Raw genomic sequence first — 18,574 nt, 5'->3', positions numbered from 1 at the left:
CAGCCGCTCCCTTGGGAACTGAGGTACACACCACAGGCCTGTGGGGAGCAGGACCTCAGGAGAGGTCAGCACTCTGCAACGGAAGAGCTGCGGTAACAGCCAGGCCCCATCCGCCACAGGCTGCACCCCAGGCCCCAAGGTGCCTCTGCCAGGGAGAGAGTGTGGCAGCGATACCAGCATGGCCCCTTCTGGGGACACGGGACCGCCTGCCTCTATGGCTGACTTTGGCTCGAGGACCCCAGCCACACCCCACCCCCACAGCCCTCAGGGTCAGACAGGAGTTCCGCCAGCCTTCTTGCTTTCTCTCATGGGCATCTCCCCAATAGAATCTCTACACGTTTTATACTGTCTCGACATCTGTTTCCACTCAGAAGACCCAGTCAAATGCTAGTTTTCGGATGACATCACAAATCAGTCCCTCTGCCACAACAACAACCATTAAGCCAGCAAAAACTGACAGACTCAACTTGTTCAGAACTCAAACATCTCATCAGAAATTTGCAGAAATCAGGAGGGTATGTTGTGAAGAAAGAGTCTACAAAATTTCAGCATTTAAGGAAATCTGTTAGGTCACTGGCTATCTGCAGACATTACAGAACCAAGACTTCAGTGACCAGACACAACAAGGAACACAGTTGTTGCAAACAGACTGGGGGGGGGGGGGCGAGTCAACAAATGGACAACAATCACCTTCAACAAGCAACAGCTGCAAACCCCTGGGGATGGGGGAGAACCTGATTTCCAGAGTTACCATATTACAGTATTATAGTTTTCAAAATGTCCAGTTTCAAAGAAAAAAAAAAGCACAAAGCATACAAAGAAACAGAAATGAATAGCCTGTTCAAAGGAAAAAAGAAAAGCAGAGAAATCGTCGTCCCTGAGGAAGCCGAGACACTGTACGAAAACCAGACAAAGACGTTAAACAGATTCCTCAGATATGCTCAAAGAGCTAAAGGAAACCAAGAGAACAATATCGAAAAAAATATGGAATGTCAAAAAAGAGACAGAAACTGTAAAAAGAGACCAAATAAAAATTCTGAAACTGAAAAAACACCATCACTGAAATGAAAACTTCAGTCGAGCTGTACAATAACAGATCTGAACACGTGCAAGCAAGAATCCATGAACCTGAAGACAGGGCAGGCAACTGGCATCATCCAGTCTGAGGAGCAAGAGAAAAAGAAGAAAAATGAACAAGTGTCGGGCCTGGTGCCTGTGGAGCCTACGCCTCGACAAGACCTCTGTCCGCCAGGCCTGGCACCATCCTTCCCAGGCAGGAGATAGCACGGCTCCCTCAGGCCCCGCCAGGCAAGGCAAGGGCCCACAGGAGGGTTCAGCACACGTTGTGGGGGGCCGCCAGGCTAGAGGCGACCGGCCAGTCAAGTAAAGACCACACGGGACATCTTCTCTATTTTAAGCAACAGCAAGACACTCCTCACTCGTAATGCCAACGCTCACAGTCTCTCACTCCAGTGGCTAGTGACCAGTGGGCACCGCAACATTGTAAAATATGATGGGCACACACACGCCAGCCACTCTCGGGCACGAAAAGCAGAGAAAAGGCCCTACTGGAGTCGAAATTACCCAGGGAGGGATTTCACCTTGTCTGTGGCACACTCGCACACAGAAGACTGGTGAGCTGAAATCAACCAAAATGCAGGGCTTTGGCGCAAATGACACCAACCAGAAAGTGAAAACAACCATGGGATGGGGGAAAATACCACAGGTCCTCTATCTGGTGAGAGGCTCCCAGAATACATAAAGAACTCATAGTAACAACAAAAAGCCTGATTTTTCAAATGAGCAAAGGATTTGAACAGACATTTCTCCAACAAAGATATCCACAGTCGGCATTAATTAAGCCGGCTCAGCGTCATTAATGAGTCACGGAAACACAAATGTGAGCCACAATGAGATACCACTCCACATCCACTAAGACAAAACCAAGCGGTTGGGAGGGTGTGGAGAAACTGGAACCTTCATGCTGGTGGAAATATAAAATGGTACTACCATTTTAGAAAAAAACTTTTCCTCAAAAAGTTAAAAATGGAGTTACCAGAAGACCCAGCAATCCCACTCCTATATGCATACCCAAGAGAACTAGAATCTTATGTCCACACAAAAACTTGTACACGGGGCGCCTGGGTGCCTCAGTCAGTTAAGCGTCCGACTCTTGATTCCGGCTCATGTCATGATCTCAGTCATGAGAGGAAGCCCCAGGTCAGGTCCTGCACTGAACATGCAGCCTGCTTACAATTCTCTCTCTCTACCCCTCTCCCCACCTCATTCGTTCATTCTGTCTCTCTCTCTCTCTCTCTCTCTCTCAAATAAAATTTAAAAGGGGGCGCCTGGGTGGCTCAGTTGGTTAAATTGGCTCAGGTCATGATCTCCTGGTTCGTGAGTTTGAGCCCCACATGGGGCTCTGTGCTGACAGCTCAGAGCCTGGAGCCTGCTTCAGATTCTGTGTCTCCCTCTCTCTCTGCCCCTCCCCTCCTCATGCTCTATCTCTCTCTCACAATAAACATAAAAAAAATTAACTTAAATAAAAAAAAAAAACCTGCACACAAATGTTCATAGCAGCATTATTCATACTAGCCAAGAGGTAAAAAATCCAAATGTCCATCAGCTGATGACTGGATAAACAGTGTGGTGTATCCACAATGGAATATTATTCATCCATAAAAAAAGAACAAAGATGGGGCGCCTGGGTGGCTTAGTTGGTTGGGCGTCTGACTTCGGCTCAGGTCATGATCTCTCAGCTCGTGAGTTTGAGCCCTGCATCGGGCTCTGTGCTGACAGCTCAGAGCCTGGAACCTGCTTCGGATTCTGTGTCTCCCTCTCTCTCTGCCCCTAACCCACTCGCGTTCTGTCTCTGTCTCTCTCAAGAGTAAACATTTAAAAAAAAAAAAAAGTTTTTTAAAAACAGAAAAAAAAAAAGAACAGAGACTACATGCTACACGTAACAACACGGTTGATCTCACAGTCGTGAGAGTGAGCCCTGCGTCAGACTATATGCTGAATGTGGGCCTGCTTGGGATTCTCTCTCTCTCTCTCTCTCTCTCTCTCTCTCTCTCCCCCTCTGCCCCTCTCCCCCACTCATGCTCTTGCTCTGTCTCCAAAATATAATTTAAAAAACGTTTTTGCACACAAATGTTCACAGCAGCATTTTCCGTAATAGCCAAAATGTGACAAATCCAAATGTCCATCAATTGATGAATGTGGTGTATCCACACAACGGAATATTATTCAGCCATAAAAAGGAACAGAGTTACATGCTACAACATGGATGAACCTTGAAAACATCACACTAAGTGAAAGAAGTCAGGCACAAGACCGCGATCACAGGTTCCATTTATGAAAAATGACCAGAAAAGGCAAATTTAAAGAAAGAGAAAGCAGATTACTGGTTGCTTGGGGTGGGTGTGTTGAGGGGAAATGGGGAGTGACTGCCCCTGAGTACAGGGGTTTCCTTTGGGGGCAGCATAAATGTTCTGAAATTAGATGATGATGACGGTCGCACAGCTCTGTAAAATATACTATAAACCACTGAACTGTACCCTCTATGTGGGTGAACTTCACGGTACATAAATTGTATCTCAATAAAGCTCCCAAAAATAAATAGTAAGAGTAAATAGAATTCTGAGGATCTAAGAGCCCTCCTCCCGCTTCACGATGCCAAATGCAAAGCCATCACTTCTGACATCCCACAGCTCAGGTGCCGCGGAGTAAGATGCAGGGTCCCAGCCATCTGTGCACAGACATCTTTATTCTGGATGGAAGTCAACCCCCCAGTGCACAGAGCACCTATGGTGAACACCCCAGGATGTGACCTTCTCCCTCCTTTGCAGGCATCCTTCCCTTCTGCCCAGAGGCACCACCAGCCACACCCAGAGATGATTCCCACCAACCAGACAGGGCCGCACTTGCACGCGTCCAGACCGGACAGCTGGGACACACTCGCTTAGAGTTCGGCGGTCCTCCCTGCGTCTGCTGCACTGTGCCCCCGTCCCCCTGCACAGGCTCACTGCCAAGTTTCCTCCAGCCCTCCGCCCCCACCCCTTGCTGGTGTGAGCCTGATTCCTAGGGGACCATGATGCACTCCAGGTGATAAACAGAGGCAGTACACAACTTCTCAACAGGCAACAGCACCCCCACAGGGGTGAAAACCAGTTCTGAGGGACAAGAAGATCTCAGACATCACAATGGTTCCTGGCCCTCCAAATCCAGACACACAGTGTATCTGTGGTACCAACATTTTGCAGCAGGGAGAAGGGAGTCAGAAAATCAGAACGGTCGATACAAGAAGGCAGGCTGAGAGAAACAGGCCTAGTCCGCTCTGTCCTGCAAACAATGTTGTCAGCGAGGGCAGAGGCCCGGTGTGCTCACAGCCGGAGACGCGGAGTGACACGAAGCACCCAATGAGCTACACACAGCACTGAGAGCGCGGAGCAAGCGAGCGCGGAACTCACCGTCTTCCAGCCGTGAAGGGAGCAACAGGCCTCTTCTGCCCAGTTCTGCCAACGCCAGACAGCCACCGTGCCAGGCACCGTCCGTCTCCTGAAAGCTGACACACACACAAGACCTGAGACCGGACTGCCCGTGTCCGCTCATCCCCCGACGTGCACACACTGCAGGTGTCCACGCTGTGCCTGGGAGCCTCGCTAAAACCCACCAGTGAGTTGTGCCTGGGAGCCTCGCTAAGACCCACCAGTGAGTTGTAACTTTTTATTTTTTTAACAGTTACTATTTTTGAGAACAGAGTGCATGCAAGCAGGTAAAAGGCAGAGACAGAGGGGGAGAGGGAGAGAGGGGGAGGGAGGGAGGGAGGGAGGGGGAGGGGAGAGAGAGAGAGAGAGAGAACACACCCCAAGCAGGCTCCACACTGTCAGCACACAGCCCGACACGCTGCTCAATCCCACAAACCGCGAGATCATGACCTAAGCCGAAGTCAAGAGTTAGACACTTAACCGACTGAGCCACCAGGCGCCCCCCACCCCCCACCCCGTTAGTGAGTTTTTAAAGCATCTGCTGGCTAAAGAAATAACATTGTGAAGCACCTGCGTGGCCCAGTTGGTTAAGCATCTGACTTCAGCTCAGGTCACAATTTCAGGGCTCATGAGTTCGAGCCCTGCGTCAGGGTCTCTGCTGTTAACTCAGAACCTGGAACCCGCTTTGGGTTCTGTGTCTCCCTCTCTCTCTGCCCCTTCCCCATTTGTGCTTTCTCTCTCTTCCTCCCTCAAAAATAGATAAACATTAAAAATAAAAAAGAAACTCCTGCAACTTAATGGCAGGTAAGTGCTGTGCTCAGTACTTTTCTTCAGATCTCCCGATGACAAGGAGAGGTCCTGAGGGCCCCACATGGGACCACAGAGAAAGCAGTCTGCAGATATGCGTCAGCAGGACGCCCAGGCTCTACACACCATTCCTGCCACGGCCGCGTGTGCCAGCTGACTACACAGCCAAGGACTCAGCCTGTTCAAGTCACCAAAACCCCGGTGACTTGAGGCGTTCACAGAAAGGGGTGGGGAGATCTCCCTTCCTGGCTCAGAGTAGAGATTAAAAAGTTAGAATGGAAAGTCTTCTAGAGAATTGTTTCACACTATTTGAAACACAGGCTTTTAATACATGATTATGCCAATGAACCAACAGGTAAAATTTTATATATAATAAAATTGTCCCTGAAGTGGTCTGGAAGCCCTCTTGTTTAAGGTACACCTCTGACATTAGGACCAGTGAGAGGGGTTTCTTAGACTGACAAGGGCTGTCCTGAGAGCTTCTACATTTGGCTGCCAACATAAACAGTGAAATACGCTTCCCCAAAAAGCGAGAGACTTTGCAGGGCTCTTTCCTACCCTAAATCCAACAGTTTGATGTTGGAATGTTCAGGAAAACCAACTAGATTGCATGCCTCACAAGCAACAAGCACAAGAACATTCAGACAGGAGAGAGCGAGTCTCATGCGTTCACTCAGCAGGTCCCTCCCTCATGTCAGGGCCTGTGGAGGCAGACTCACCAAGTCCCCTTGAACCTCACCATCAACCAGTACCAACTTACAATTCCAATTACAAATTTTTAAGTTCCAAATGTTTTTAAAAATTTCTTTGATGTTTCATTTTATTTTTGAGAGAGACAGAGACAGAGCGTGAGTGGAGGAGGGGCAGAAAGAGAGGGAGACACAGAATCTGAAGCAGGCTCCAGGCTCCGAGCTATCATCACAGAGTCTGACGCAGGGCAGGGCTCGAACTCACCAACTGTGAGATCATGACCTGAGCTAAAGTCAGATGCTCAACCGACTGAGCCACCCAGGCGCCCCAAGTTCCAGATGTTTTATTAAATATCTGTCCCAAAGATTTTATGACCATTTCAAATTTTAATATTGGCACTTTTGTGTACTTCAGAATTTTAACTAGAAAGAGATGCTTTGGGGCAGTGGGTGGCGCCTGTCTGTGGAGTCCTGCCCCGAGGTAATGCCGCCAGGGCCAGGGAGGGGAGGTGCACAGGTACCAAAGGACACCTGCACATCCAGGGGACAAGACACGGAGAAGGGGACAATGGCCATGTTGCTCACACTGGTCCTATGGGGCTCAATGTAAAGCCACCTGGGGACGTGTGTGGCTTCGTGCTACGTAACCTGGCCTAGAAACAGAGCAGGGAGAGGAGAGGCGTATGCTCACAGTTAATGACATTAATGTCCTGTTCTGACCCTTTCAGAAAAAGCTGGCAGCTCACCGTATGTCACTGTATGTCCCACAAAACAAGGGACAAGATCCCAGCTGTGCCAGGTGACCAGCCAGTCCTGTGGCCCCCACCCCACACATATCTTCCACCCAACAAGCTCCTGCCTCTCAGGGTCTTCAAGCATTCTGGGCTGGGGGGGACCCCTCTGTGAGCCAGGCTCTGCAGTCAGGTAATTTCATGCCTCTGCACACAGGCCCTTTCCCTCAACGGCCTGCTTGCGGCTCCAGGCTGCCAGCTCTGGGAATCAAGAGCAGTGAGACAGTTTCCACCCTGCACGACCTCACTACAGAACTCAGAGGAGCTTACTGCAATGACAAGACAACGGCAAAGAAGTGTCTGGGGATTAAACCAATGAAGATGACTAAAGGAGACCACAGGTCCAGGCCAGAAGGCCAGATGTCTGGCCAAGAGGAAATGTGTGCCAGCAGTGTGGTCAAGATGCACTAGGGTGAAGGGCCCCAGGCTTCCAGACAGAGACACAGTGGCCGGAGGAGTGAGGGAGGCTCAGGAACACTGGAGCAGCCACCGCCAGGAAAAGCCAGCACCAGGGACGCCACCGGCAGGGGCAGGAGGGGACAGGTGCGAAGGGAAGGAAGGAGGCTGGGCAAGGAAGAGCCCGAGGGAGGGCTGGGTAAAGAGACAGCATTACCCCCAGAGGGCAGGTGCAGAAATGCGCTAAGAAGGAAATAGAGAAAAAGACTTGAGACAGACCTGCCATGCCCTGGGCAAAGGGGCCAGGGAGGAAAGGCTCCAGAGCTCTGGCTCAAAGTGCTGCCCTCTCCAGAGAGCAGGAGGCTCCCCCGTGGTCAGGCAAGAGCCACCTCTCAGAGCCGCCCTGGACCAGCGACGTCCAGCATCATCAGCATACCCAACACCACACCCCCAGAAAAGAAATCCAAGAGGACACCCTAAAACAAGCCAGCAGAAGGGTACCTGGGTGGCTCAGTCGGTTAAGCGGCCGACTTCAGCTCAGGTCACGATCTCACAGTTGGTGAGTTTGAGCCCCGCGTCGGGCCCTGTGATGACAGCTCGGAGCCTGAAGCCTGCTTTCAGCCTCCCTCTCTCTCTGACCCTCCCCTGCTCATGATCGTGCGTGCTCTCTGTCTCTCAAGAATAAACATTAAAATTCTTAACAAATAAAAAGTAAATAAAAATAAACAAGCCGGCAGAATCATCACATGGACAGGGAGCACTTTCTTTTCCCTAACTCAGGCGTCTCAGACAGTAAGGAGTGCACGTTTTCCACTAGGCAGACAATGGTGAAACGTTTCCACTGGAAGACACACTGGCCAGACACACAGCATTGTTCTGCAAAAGGTGACCCACATGTGACATCTTGTTCCCCTGCACTCCTCCAATTGTGGCTGAGCAGGCTCAAGACAAGCTCCAGAAGAAGGCTGCTCCGGGGGGAGGGCACGTCCTGCAGGTGCTCACAGAGCACCCTCGGCAGTTAGTGTGCATAGCTGAGCCCAGGAGGGTAGACAGACCCTCTCCTACACCCACAGCAACAGCCCCAGAAGATCAGCAGCCGGCTAACGAGGGCAGGAGCGAGGCTGGGCCCAACCAACACCCTTCGTAGAAGCACCTGCTTCTGAAACCCCCAGAGAGGTTTCCACGAGCAAAGTTAACAGTCCTCTGGGACTGTGCACCTAACAGTGCACCCTTGGTGCCAGAGTCTCTGCTCTGCCCCCTGGCCTGCAGGCCCCAGGCCCAGACCCCAAGGACCTGCCATTTGTGCATCCCAGCCCACACCTGCACCACGGGCTACCTAGACACAACATGACCATTACCACATGTGGCTATTTAAATTCAAATCCAGTAAAATTAGGGGCGTCTGGGTGGCTCAGTCGGTTGGGTGTCCAATGTCGGCTCAGGTCATGATCTCACAGTTCGTGGGTTCGAGCCCCATTTCGGGCTCTGTGCTGACAGCTCAGAGCCTGGAGCCTGCTTCAGATTCTGTGTCTCCCTCTCTCTCTGCCCCTCCCCTGCTCACACTCTCTCTCTCTCAAAAATAAATAAACGTTAAAAAAAATTTTGTTCTAAAAAGAAAGATAACAGAAATAACTAGAGTTCTCGAATTTAACTTCAAAAAAAAGAAAAAAAGACTGCGGAGGCTCTGACAAACAGCTCAATTAAAAGAAAACGTAAAAGGATAGAAGAAAAGCCACTGCTTTCAACCAGAAACACGTCTCCCTTTGATCTTCTCACATACCTGAAACAATCCAACACGGACCCAACCACATCATCCGCCAGCTCTTTGGGGAGCCTCGCAGCCATCCTACCAATTCTGAAAGAGAGAAGCAGCACTCTGTCAGCATCATGGGCCCGTCATGAGGGGGCCCGAGCCACCAGGACCTGTCCCCGGCAATTTTCCCTCCCTCCAGAGAGCAGGAAAGGCAGGTAGACCCAGGGCAAGCCTCACACACACTCTGCTCTACACAAGGCCACCTGCCTGGTAGGGAGCCCCATCCTAGTGACATAAACAGACAGACACAGGCATCTCCTGAGGGAGGGAGACAAAGGGGTGGGTGTGCCCACGGGACAGCCCCATGCTACCGATGGTCAACGGCACCCCTGTCGGCCTGACCCCTCCAGGCCACCTCCCCACATGGCAGGCTACCGCACATCCACACCAGACACCCCCTGACATGGATCAGCATCCCTCCGGGCCCACCCCACCCCACCCACACATGACTTGGGGCTCAGAGGCTGCCTGCTGCTGAAGCGGACACCTCCCCCATGAGGGCACCTCTCTGTAGGCCGTTCCTTAGGCAAACAGAGGACCAACACCAGTCTCCCTCTCAGGGGCTCTGGGATTAGATAAGGCCGTGCCGGCCTCCGCTCGCTATACAGTGACCACGCCTGCCTGTGAAAGGGACAGGTACTGTGCTGCTGAGGACACAGAACGGAAAGAAAAGGAACCTCTGAAAGGCAAGAAAGGCAAGTGGATATGCTCATAACTCCGCCCACTCTAGCCAGACAGGCAAGGAAATGAAGCCCCCTCATTCCCCAGTAATTACCTTTAAAATGAGAACATAAAGCAATAAATTTAAATGAGAAAAACTGTTCCACCTTATAAAAATCTCGAAGCTGTTCCCAGCTCTCAACTGCACAAGACGCGCTGAATGACAGGATGTCCCCCCTGCGGAGGGACAGCAGGCACCTACCCTTTGGCCGCAGACCACCGCACAATCGTGTCCTGGTCCTTCAGCCCGATCAGCAGCTGCTCTGCAAGAACACGGGAAAGCCAGGTCTGAGCTCTCCGCACTCGCCCGAGTGCTGGGGAAGTTCATTTCCGAGCTTGAACATAACCCACCCTGCAGAGCACTCGAGCACCATGAAGGGAGTCACATCAAGAATGTTAATTCTAATTATTCTAATTCTTCATTTTTAAAAACCTACTCCTGCCATTGTTGCTACAAAGTAGATCCGCCCACCAGAGCCGTCACTGGGCAGAAAGCACCAAGTGAGGAAGACTTCCCAGAGGCCAGTTCTGCAAGAGGGTGCAGAAAAGGGGCTCTGCTGGGGTCTCGGGCACAGGCCAAATTCCAGAACAGCCACACAGGGGCCCGAAGGAAGTCGGGAGAGCCCAGAGGCTGCTCAGAAAAGAGCCTGGCAATCCTCAGTCAGCAGAAACCTTGACCAAGGGCACCAGGCAGCCTGGGAAAGGCTGACACAGAGGAAGGATGGGAGCCTGTGAATGGGTCAAGTCCACTGTGACCAGGGCAGTATAGGGCCCCTGAGGGCGTGGGGGCAGACAGCTCTGGGAAGGGGAGGAAAACAGGGGAGGCACAGGGCTGTCCTTCATGGACAGGGAGGCTGGCCCTGCCGGGTACACCTGGCGGGAGTCGGGGAGCAGGCAGGGTGTGCGGGGCCAGGAGCTGTCACAGAGTGAGAGCGGGGCAGGGCCCAAGACAGCCACCCCTCCATCCCCTCAGGAGAAGGCCTGAGGCCACCAGCGCAATACACCCAGGCCAGGCTTGGGGGAAGGCTGAAGGCACGGAGCTGTCCTGAGGTGCCTAGGGAGTGAGGTGGAAATAGGAGGGCTCACACAGGGGAGCAAACAGCGAACAGAAAGACAGGGTCCAGGACCCAAAGGGTCGTGGGCCCGCAGACTACAGACCAGCAACCACGAACTCCATGAAGGTGAGGGTGGGGAAGGTCACAGAAGGCCACGTGCTGCCAGCACAGAGGTGGCAAAGGTACGCGGCCAATAAATGTACCTGGGAGGAGCCTCACCGCCACCCAGAGACCAGAGCCCGCAGGGACTGCACCCACCTATCACGCTCTCCACCTCCTCGGGGACATCACAGTCTCCATCACCAGCGGGAGCCTCGGCGTGCACTATTGGCTCCCGTGGACTCTGGGCGCAGAGCTGCAGGTTAGCGGCCAGCGAGCGGCAGCCGCGCTGGTACCTGCACAAACACACGTGACCTCAGACCAGCGGCCACGCCTGCCGGAGCCTCGAGGACAAATTATCTCGACAGAAATCAATAATCTGGTGTCCCTTAGAACCTTAAAGGATGTCTGTGACAATTCCATGTGCTTTTCAGAGACAGGACAGAAAACAAATGGAGCAGCTAGCGGCTGGCATCCGCAAGGTCAGCCACAGGATCCTGCACTACTCAGAAGCTCCCGAGTACTGTGCGGTGTCCAGGCAGAAAGGCAGGGGACAGAGCAGGACTGCAGGAGGGCGCCAGGGCACTCACCAGCCCGTGGGCGTTGGCCTTCTTCACAAGGCGCTCTGCCTCTTACCCCTACTGCCCCTCAGGCCCCCAGCCACCCCGGACCTTGCAGCTCACACGGCTAGCCCCTGCGGATGCGGTCTCTGGAGCCTCCCTCTCAGGCCCCACCAGCCACAGCCCTCCTCCCCCCAGCCGAGGCCACTGGCATCATCCATGTGCTGCGAGGGCATCAGCACAGGCCAGATCCACCGTCCGACTCTGCACAGCTCCTGAGCGTCCGGCTGCCACGGTGTCCCCATCTGTCAGAGGAGGCCGTTACCTAGAGGCCTGTGACAAGTCAGATGCAAGGATGTGCACGAAAGGCCATCGCTGCTGCCCTTCCTCCTGGAAGGCGGGCACCAGTGCGTGGTGCTGAGGTAAGTACACACGGCCAGCCTGGCGGGTGGCCCTGGATCGGCACACAGCCTGGAGCACAAAAGGTGCCTGAGTCAAGACACAGACTGCATCTGGGGGCAGCAGCCTGAGGCGGACTCCTGAGCGCAGACAGCTAGAGCTTCACAGGCAGAGCCCAAAACCTGAACACCAGCTCGAGCACTGATAACTGTGGCCCTGAGCAGCTCTTTAACTCTCCGGACCGGTTTCCAACCGAGAACGAGGACAGTGGCAAGCGGCCCACCTTCTGACATTCATGCAATCCTCTCCTCTGGGTACAGCCCAGACCCAGTGACTCCTGCTGGGAGAGCGCAGCGGTGAGGGGACGTCCTTCCCAAGGCGGCTCTGGGAGACTGTGGCTTCCGTCTTGCCGCCCCCCTCTCGCTGACAGAAGCCGACCACTGCACTGTGCACTGCCTGGCGCCAAGAGCTCTGGAAGGTCGCCAGCAGATAGCCCATGAGGAACAGAGTCTTACCGGCAACGCTAGGAGCCTGCCTGGCTGCAGGGCCCCCCCACCCCCCCAATTCAAGCCTGGAGATGGCAGCAGGCCTGGCCAACACCTTCGTGAAGCCTCAGACAGACTCTGACCACAGGACCCTGCTAAGTTACACCCAGATTCCCAATCCACAGAAATGGTGACGATAAAGATGCATCATTGCAGGCGACTGGAGGGCTCAGTTGGTTGAGCATCCAACTCTTGATTTCGGCTCAGGTCATGAACGCAGGGTCATGGGATCCAGCCCCGCACTGGACTCTGTGCTTGGCGTGGAGCCTGCTTAAGATTCTCTCTCTCTCCTTCTCTCTGCCCCTCGTCTACTCGCTTGCTCTCTCTCTCAAATAAGTTTTTTTAAAAAAAATACATTTTGGGGCGCCTGGGTGGCGCAGTCGGTTAAGCCTCCAACTTCAGCCAGGTCACGATCTCGCGGTCCGTGAGTTCGAGCCCCGCGTCAGGCTCTGGGCTGATGGCTCGGAGCCTGGAGCCTGTTTCCGATTCTGTGTCTCCCTCTCTCTCTGCCCCTCCCCCGTTCATGCTCTGTCTCTCTCTGTCCCAAAAATAAAATAAAAAACGTTGAAAAAAAAAAAATTTTTTAAAAAAATTAACAAAAAAAAAAAAAAAAAAAAAAAAAAAAAATACATTTTAAGCTACTAAACTTTGGAGTATTCTTTCACATAACTGTGATGTTGTCATTTATAATAAGAGACATATATTTGATCTTTGACCATTTTTGGATGAAGGTGTCTTCCGTTATGTCAATGAAGTGACTTCTAGAAAGCCCCTAGGTCACCTAAGGATGGGGACTGCTAACTGAGGGAACCAACCACGCGACTGGAGGGTTGGAACTCTCAGTCCCACCACCACAGGGAAGGAGGGGAGCCAGAGGCTGAGTCAATCACCCATGGCCAACGATTTAATCAAATGTGCCTCTGTGACAAAGGCTCCATAGAAACCCAAAAGGATGGGGTTTGGAGAGCTTCTGGATTGGTGAGCACATGGAGACCCAGGGAGGATGGCTGTGCCCCAATACCTCACCCTCTGCACCTCTTCCATCCAGCTGTTCCTGAGTTATATCCTTTTATAATAAACTGGTGAGCGGTAAACAAAGCGTTTCTCTGAGCTCTGTGGGCTGCTCTGGCACATTAATCAAGCCTGAGAAGGGAGATGTGGGTCAGCTGAGTCACAGGTGACAACCTGGACCCACTACTGGCATCTGAAGTAATGAAGGAAGTGGGGAGGGGGCCGTCTTTGTAGGGCTGACCTCTTAACCTGAGGGATCAGACAAGATTTCCAGGTGGACAGGGTCAAAATGGAGTTTAACTGCGGGACACCCGGCTGGAGTCCAAGAACAGACTGGTGTGGGGAAAAAAAGCACCTCAGAGTTGGGGGTCAGAACCAGAGGAGCGGCAGGTAGCTAATCCAGGGAGAGTAGCCAGCAGCCACCACAGAATACGCTCACGGTGACAGATCACACACAGTGGCTGCCGTCCTTGTCCCTGTTCTCCTCAAATGAGTACACATGCCGATTACTCGGTGGGAAAAGTACTCACCTTAACCCTCAGTAACCACAAACTATAAAGATGACAGATGCGTCAGGGGCCAATCGGATCTACCCTTCCACCACAAACAACTCCAAAACCTGGACAAAAGTCGGCCACTGGCACCCACGAGAGGTCAACCAAGTACAGGCTACAATTGTGCACAGCAAGCAGGTGCCCAGGTGCACCCCACCTTCACACCCCTGCTTCGTCCCCAGCAGTACTTCTTTGTTTTCTGAGAGAGAGAGAGAGACAGAGAGAGAGAGAGAGGAGAGGGAGGGAGGGAGGGAGGGAGGGAGGGAGAGAGAGAGAGAGAGAGAGAGAGAGAGAGAGAGAGAGCACACATGCACAAGCAGGGGAGAGGGATAGAGGAAGAAACAGAGGATCTAAGCGGGCTCCACACTCAGTTCAGAGCCCAACATGGGGCTCAACCCCTTGACCCTGGTTTCATGACCTGAACCAAAACCAAAAGTCAAATAATGCTCAACAGACTGAGCCACCCAGATGCCCCCATCCCAAAAGTACTTTTTTTTTTTCCAACGTTTCTTTATTTTTAAGAGAAGGAGACAGAGTGAGTGGGGGAGGGGCAGAGAGAGAGAGGGAGACACAGAATCTGAAAGCAGGCTCCAGGCTCTGAGCTGTCAGCACAGAGCCTGACAAGAGGCTCGAATTCCTAAACCATGAGATCATGACCTGAGCTGAAGTTGGCCGCTTCACTGACTGAGTCACCCAGGCACCCCCAAAGGTACTTTCTAAACCCCAGCACAAGAAAGGAGGGTCCAAGCAGAGAGCAGCAGTTTTGCTGGATTGAATAAAAAATATTCATGACTACAGAGATGGCTAGTATTTGGGGACAGATGTTGGAGAAAAAGTAGCTACTGAGAAGGAAACCACAATTCTGCACAGAAGTCTCCTTGGATCCCTGGACAACCTCTCAGATGTGCAAGAGCACGGCAAGACCCAGAAGCACCACCTGAGAACAGCCGGGAGGCTGACAGCTGAGCTGAGTTCGGAGGTCATACAATGCTGGCGAGTCACTGAGATGTGGGCCCAGCAAGGGGGACCAAACAGCCATGCACTGGAAGTGAGGAGCACACTTCACCAAGAGCTATGCTCCAGGGAGAAGGAATGGAAAGAAGTCCAACCTAACAAGGACTCAGGAGGAGGGTGCAGGACCAGTGAGTTACCAGCCTGCCAACAGGCTTGCTCCTCATCAAGGGAAGACAGCCAACAGAAGTGTACTGAAGATTTAAAAAAAAAAAAAAAAAAGAAAAGAAAAAAAAAAGTACAGGGGTGACTGGGTGGCTCAGTCAATTGAGCATCTGACTTCGGCTCGGGTCATGATCTCACGGCTCATGAGTTCGAGCCCCACGTCGGGCTCTGTGCTGACAGCTCGGAGCCCGGAACCTGCTTCGGATTCTGTGTCTCCCTCTCTCTCTGCCCCTCCCCTGCTCATGCTCTCGCTCTCTCTCTCTCTCTCTCTCTCTCAAAAATAAATAAACATTTAAAAAATTCGTTTTGGTGCACCTGGGTGGCTCAGTCTTTGGGCGTCCGACTTTGGCTCAGGTCATGATCTCACAGCCCGTGAGTTCAAGCCCTGCGTCAGGTTCTGTACTGACCACTCAGAGCCTGGAGCCTGTTTCAGATTCTGTGTCTCCCTCTCTCTCTGAACCTCCCCCGTTCATGCTCTGTCTCTGTCCCAAAAATAAATAAACGTTAAAAAAACAATTTTTTTTAATAAATAAAATAAAAAATAAAAAAAATAAAAAATTTGTTTTCAGAAATAAATAAATAAGGGGCACCTGGGTGGGTCAGTCAGCTAGGTGCAGGCTTCAGCTCAGGTCATGATCTCATGGTTAGTGAATTCGAGCCCCACATTAGGTTCTGTGCTGTCAGGACAGAGCCTGCTGTGGATTCTGGGTTTCCCTTTCTCTCTGCTCCTCTCCCACTTGCACTCCCACTTTGCACTCTCTCTTAAAAAATAAATCAGTAAACTTGTCGTACCTGTGATGGTCAATTTTATGTGTCAACTCAAATGGGATACAGAGTTCCCAGCTATTCGGTCAACGATTATTCTGTGTATGCCTGTGAGAGTGTGTCTGGATGAGAGTTCACATTTAAACTAGTAAACTGAATAAAACAGACTGCCCTCCCCGGTGTGGGTGGGCCTCACCAAATCAGTTGAAGACCCGAACAGAGCAAAGAGGCCGACCCTCCCCTTAGTCAAAAGGAATTCTTCCTGTCTTTAGACTCAAATGCCATCAGCTCTCCTGGGCCTCCAGCTTTCTGACTCACCCTGCAGATCTTGGGACTTCAGCCTCCACAATCACATGAGCCCATTCTTTACAAGTCTATGTGTATGCACACACACACCCTCTCACCCTGTTGGTTCTGTCTCCCTGGGAAACCCTAACGTATTACTGAATGTTTTCTCTACAGTTTTAGAAACTAACCACCAACATTTAGACTCACAAACAACTTCTCACAGAACAAGCTCTATGACCCAAAAGCTAATTTCAGTAAAACACCACTAAGACATACCACAGTTCTCTGGAATTTACTGTAACCTGAGACAAAGGCTGAGCTGAACCTTGCCAGGCAATTCCTCCCAAACCAGTCAAATCGATACTTGAAATAAACTGAACACTGTTAGCTCTCTCCAGCCACCGTGGAGTCGCACAGAGGCTCACGTGCACTGGAGACCCCACTCCACCTGTCCCCCACCACCCCGGCCAAGGAAGGCACCGCTGCCAGCCTCCCAGGAGGCTGCGTGACGGGCCCAACAGGTGGACTCACGAAGCCGCCCACCCTGAGCCACGCACCTTTGCGCCCCTGCATCAGCCGTGAGAGCCTGGGAACGTGGAGTTGGTGGGAGCTCTGTGTGCGGAACACCCAGTCAACCTAATCAGGGCTGACGACCAGAGACGAGGGGAAGGGGTCAGCCTCTGCAAACCCAACAGTGGGGACGGCCCGACGCAGCGGGCTGCCGCTGCATGGTGGTGGAGGCCTGCAGCCGAGCCTCAGGCAAGGAGGTCACCGACCAATACTTCAAATGCAAAAAATGAACAAAGAGAAAACTTGCTTCTTGTTACTCAAAAACAAAACAAGGGAACTGAAGACCGTGAAGCACACAGTATGGGGAGCACAGAAGGGCCTCCTTCCACGGGAGGCACTGTCACAAGCCATCTGTCCACTGAAGCAGGCCACCTCAGACTGTGAAGTTCCCACCCGCAGGCAGAGGCAGCGTGGTTTTCTGAACCGGCCATGAGAGAGAGCCTGCTCTCTGTGAAAGAACCTTGTGTTCAGTCTTATCATTACTGGAGCTTTCCCGACAGTGAGCCCAAACCGGTAGTCATCTTGCACCTGAACGTCACATGAAATGCAGCAGCAAACTTTTCTTGTCACCACTCCACCTTCAGTTATTCTAACCACGAGATGTAGGGACAGAAAAAAAAAAAAAAAAAGGAGATGTAGGGACAGGAAAAAAAAAAAAAAGGAGATGTAGGGACAGGAAAAAAAAAGGAAAAACTTTTCTTTTCAAAATCAGCAACACTCTTGCGATGGAAGCAATGAAACGAAAGCAGAAGGGACACAGTCTTCCTTCCCCGGCTGCCCAAACCCAGGCAGTCACCACACCAGCCTCACCCACAGGCGCTCGGGCCGCTCAGGCTTGGCCTACCAACCTCCACTCTGCCACCCGGGGCTTCAGGAAGGTCAGTCCCAGCCGCTGGACGAGCTTCACTCCAAGTTTCCGGAGCAGGGTCTGGTTGCTGCAGGGGAGCCTGCAACCCGCCAGGCGCTCGAGAACCGTTGCGGCTGCGAACAACAGCACATGTGGCTCAGTTTGGTGGGAAGGGTTCCCCACAGTCTCCCAAACACACTCTGTGTTTGGCATCCACGACGTGAAAACCACAGGTGATCCTCAGGTCCCCCCAGATTCAGTGTGATGGCCTGGGCTGGACCACACCAGAGTTCCATGAAGAACCCCGACCTGATCGCACGTCATTTATCGAGTGTAGCTTGAGTCAACCCTGCTCAACTTTCTGGCTGTGAGCAGTAGCGTGTAGGCTGGCAGAAGAGGATCCCCAGAGAGAGGGGAGACCACGCCGAGCAAACAAGAGCTTATGCAAAACGTGGCGGGCGAAAGAACACGCCATGGATTACAGGAGACGTGCAGGCATGACAGGCCTGATGGGGCAGGGTCCCTACAAACAGGGAAATGGGTGGTCAGGCCCCTACGCTGCCAAGGCTGTTGGGGGGAATGAGGTGGGCGCCGGTGGGGGGGTGGGGAGCAAGGGCCAGGAGAGCACACAAGATGGCATTTCGTATGAGAAACAAGGAGGGCAGGGTTTCAGGACAAGTTGTTACAGCATCTGAAAAATTTCCCCAAAGACCCAAATGACGTGCAGTGACTGACCTGGGCATGAATGACGGTAGCACAGAGCAAACCCCGGGTCTGTGTGTGCAAGTCAGCTGAGGAGGGTGTGTGCAGACATTGGGCAACTACTGCTCATTTTTTCAGGTGTGACAATAACATCAAGGGATGTTTCAAAAATGTCCTGTCTTTGGGGGATACACACTGAAACAGGTAAAATAGAGGGGTCTGGATGGGCTGAGGAGGAGCACGGGAAACAAGGTACCCATGAATTAAAACTGTGAAGCCTGTGATAGAACGTGGGGGTCG

The 18,574-nt window shown here is 52.3% G+C and overlaps 1 protein-coding gene across 2 annotated transcripts in view; it reads right to left on the bottom strand.

The window, feature by feature from the left end:
• The window catches only part of TBCD (tubulin folding cofactor D), a 159,807-nt gene that overhangs the window by 111,109 nt on the left and 30,124 nt on the right, over positions 1–18,574 (bottom strand). For both annotated transcript variants that reach the window (XM_086688345.1, XM_025927753.2), the window contains 5 exons: positions 17,574–17,706; positions 11,017–11,153; positions 9,906–9,966; positions 8,951–9,025; positions 4,470–4,564 (listed from right to left, as the gene is read on the bottom strand). In XM_086688345.1, the coding sequence (XP_086544471.1) occupies positions 4,470–4,564; positions 8,951–9,025; positions 9,906–9,966; positions 11,017–11,153; positions 17,574–17,706 (501 nt within the window). The remainder of the gene's footprint in view (positions 1–4,469; positions 4,565–8,950; positions 9,026–9,905; positions 9,967–11,016; positions 11,154–17,573; positions 17,707–18,574) is intronic.

Source organism: Puma concolor, chromosome E1 (genome assembly GCF_028749965.1).
Source record: "Puma concolor isolate L17-30 chromosome E1, mPumCon1.1.hap2, whole genome shotgun sequence".
Classification (NCBI taxonomy): Eukaryota; Metazoa; Chordata; class Mammalia; order Carnivora; family Felidae; genus Puma; species Puma concolor.
The sequence above is the reverse complement of the archived record's forward strand: the minus strand, read 5'-3'. Positions and strand labels throughout refer to the sequence as shown.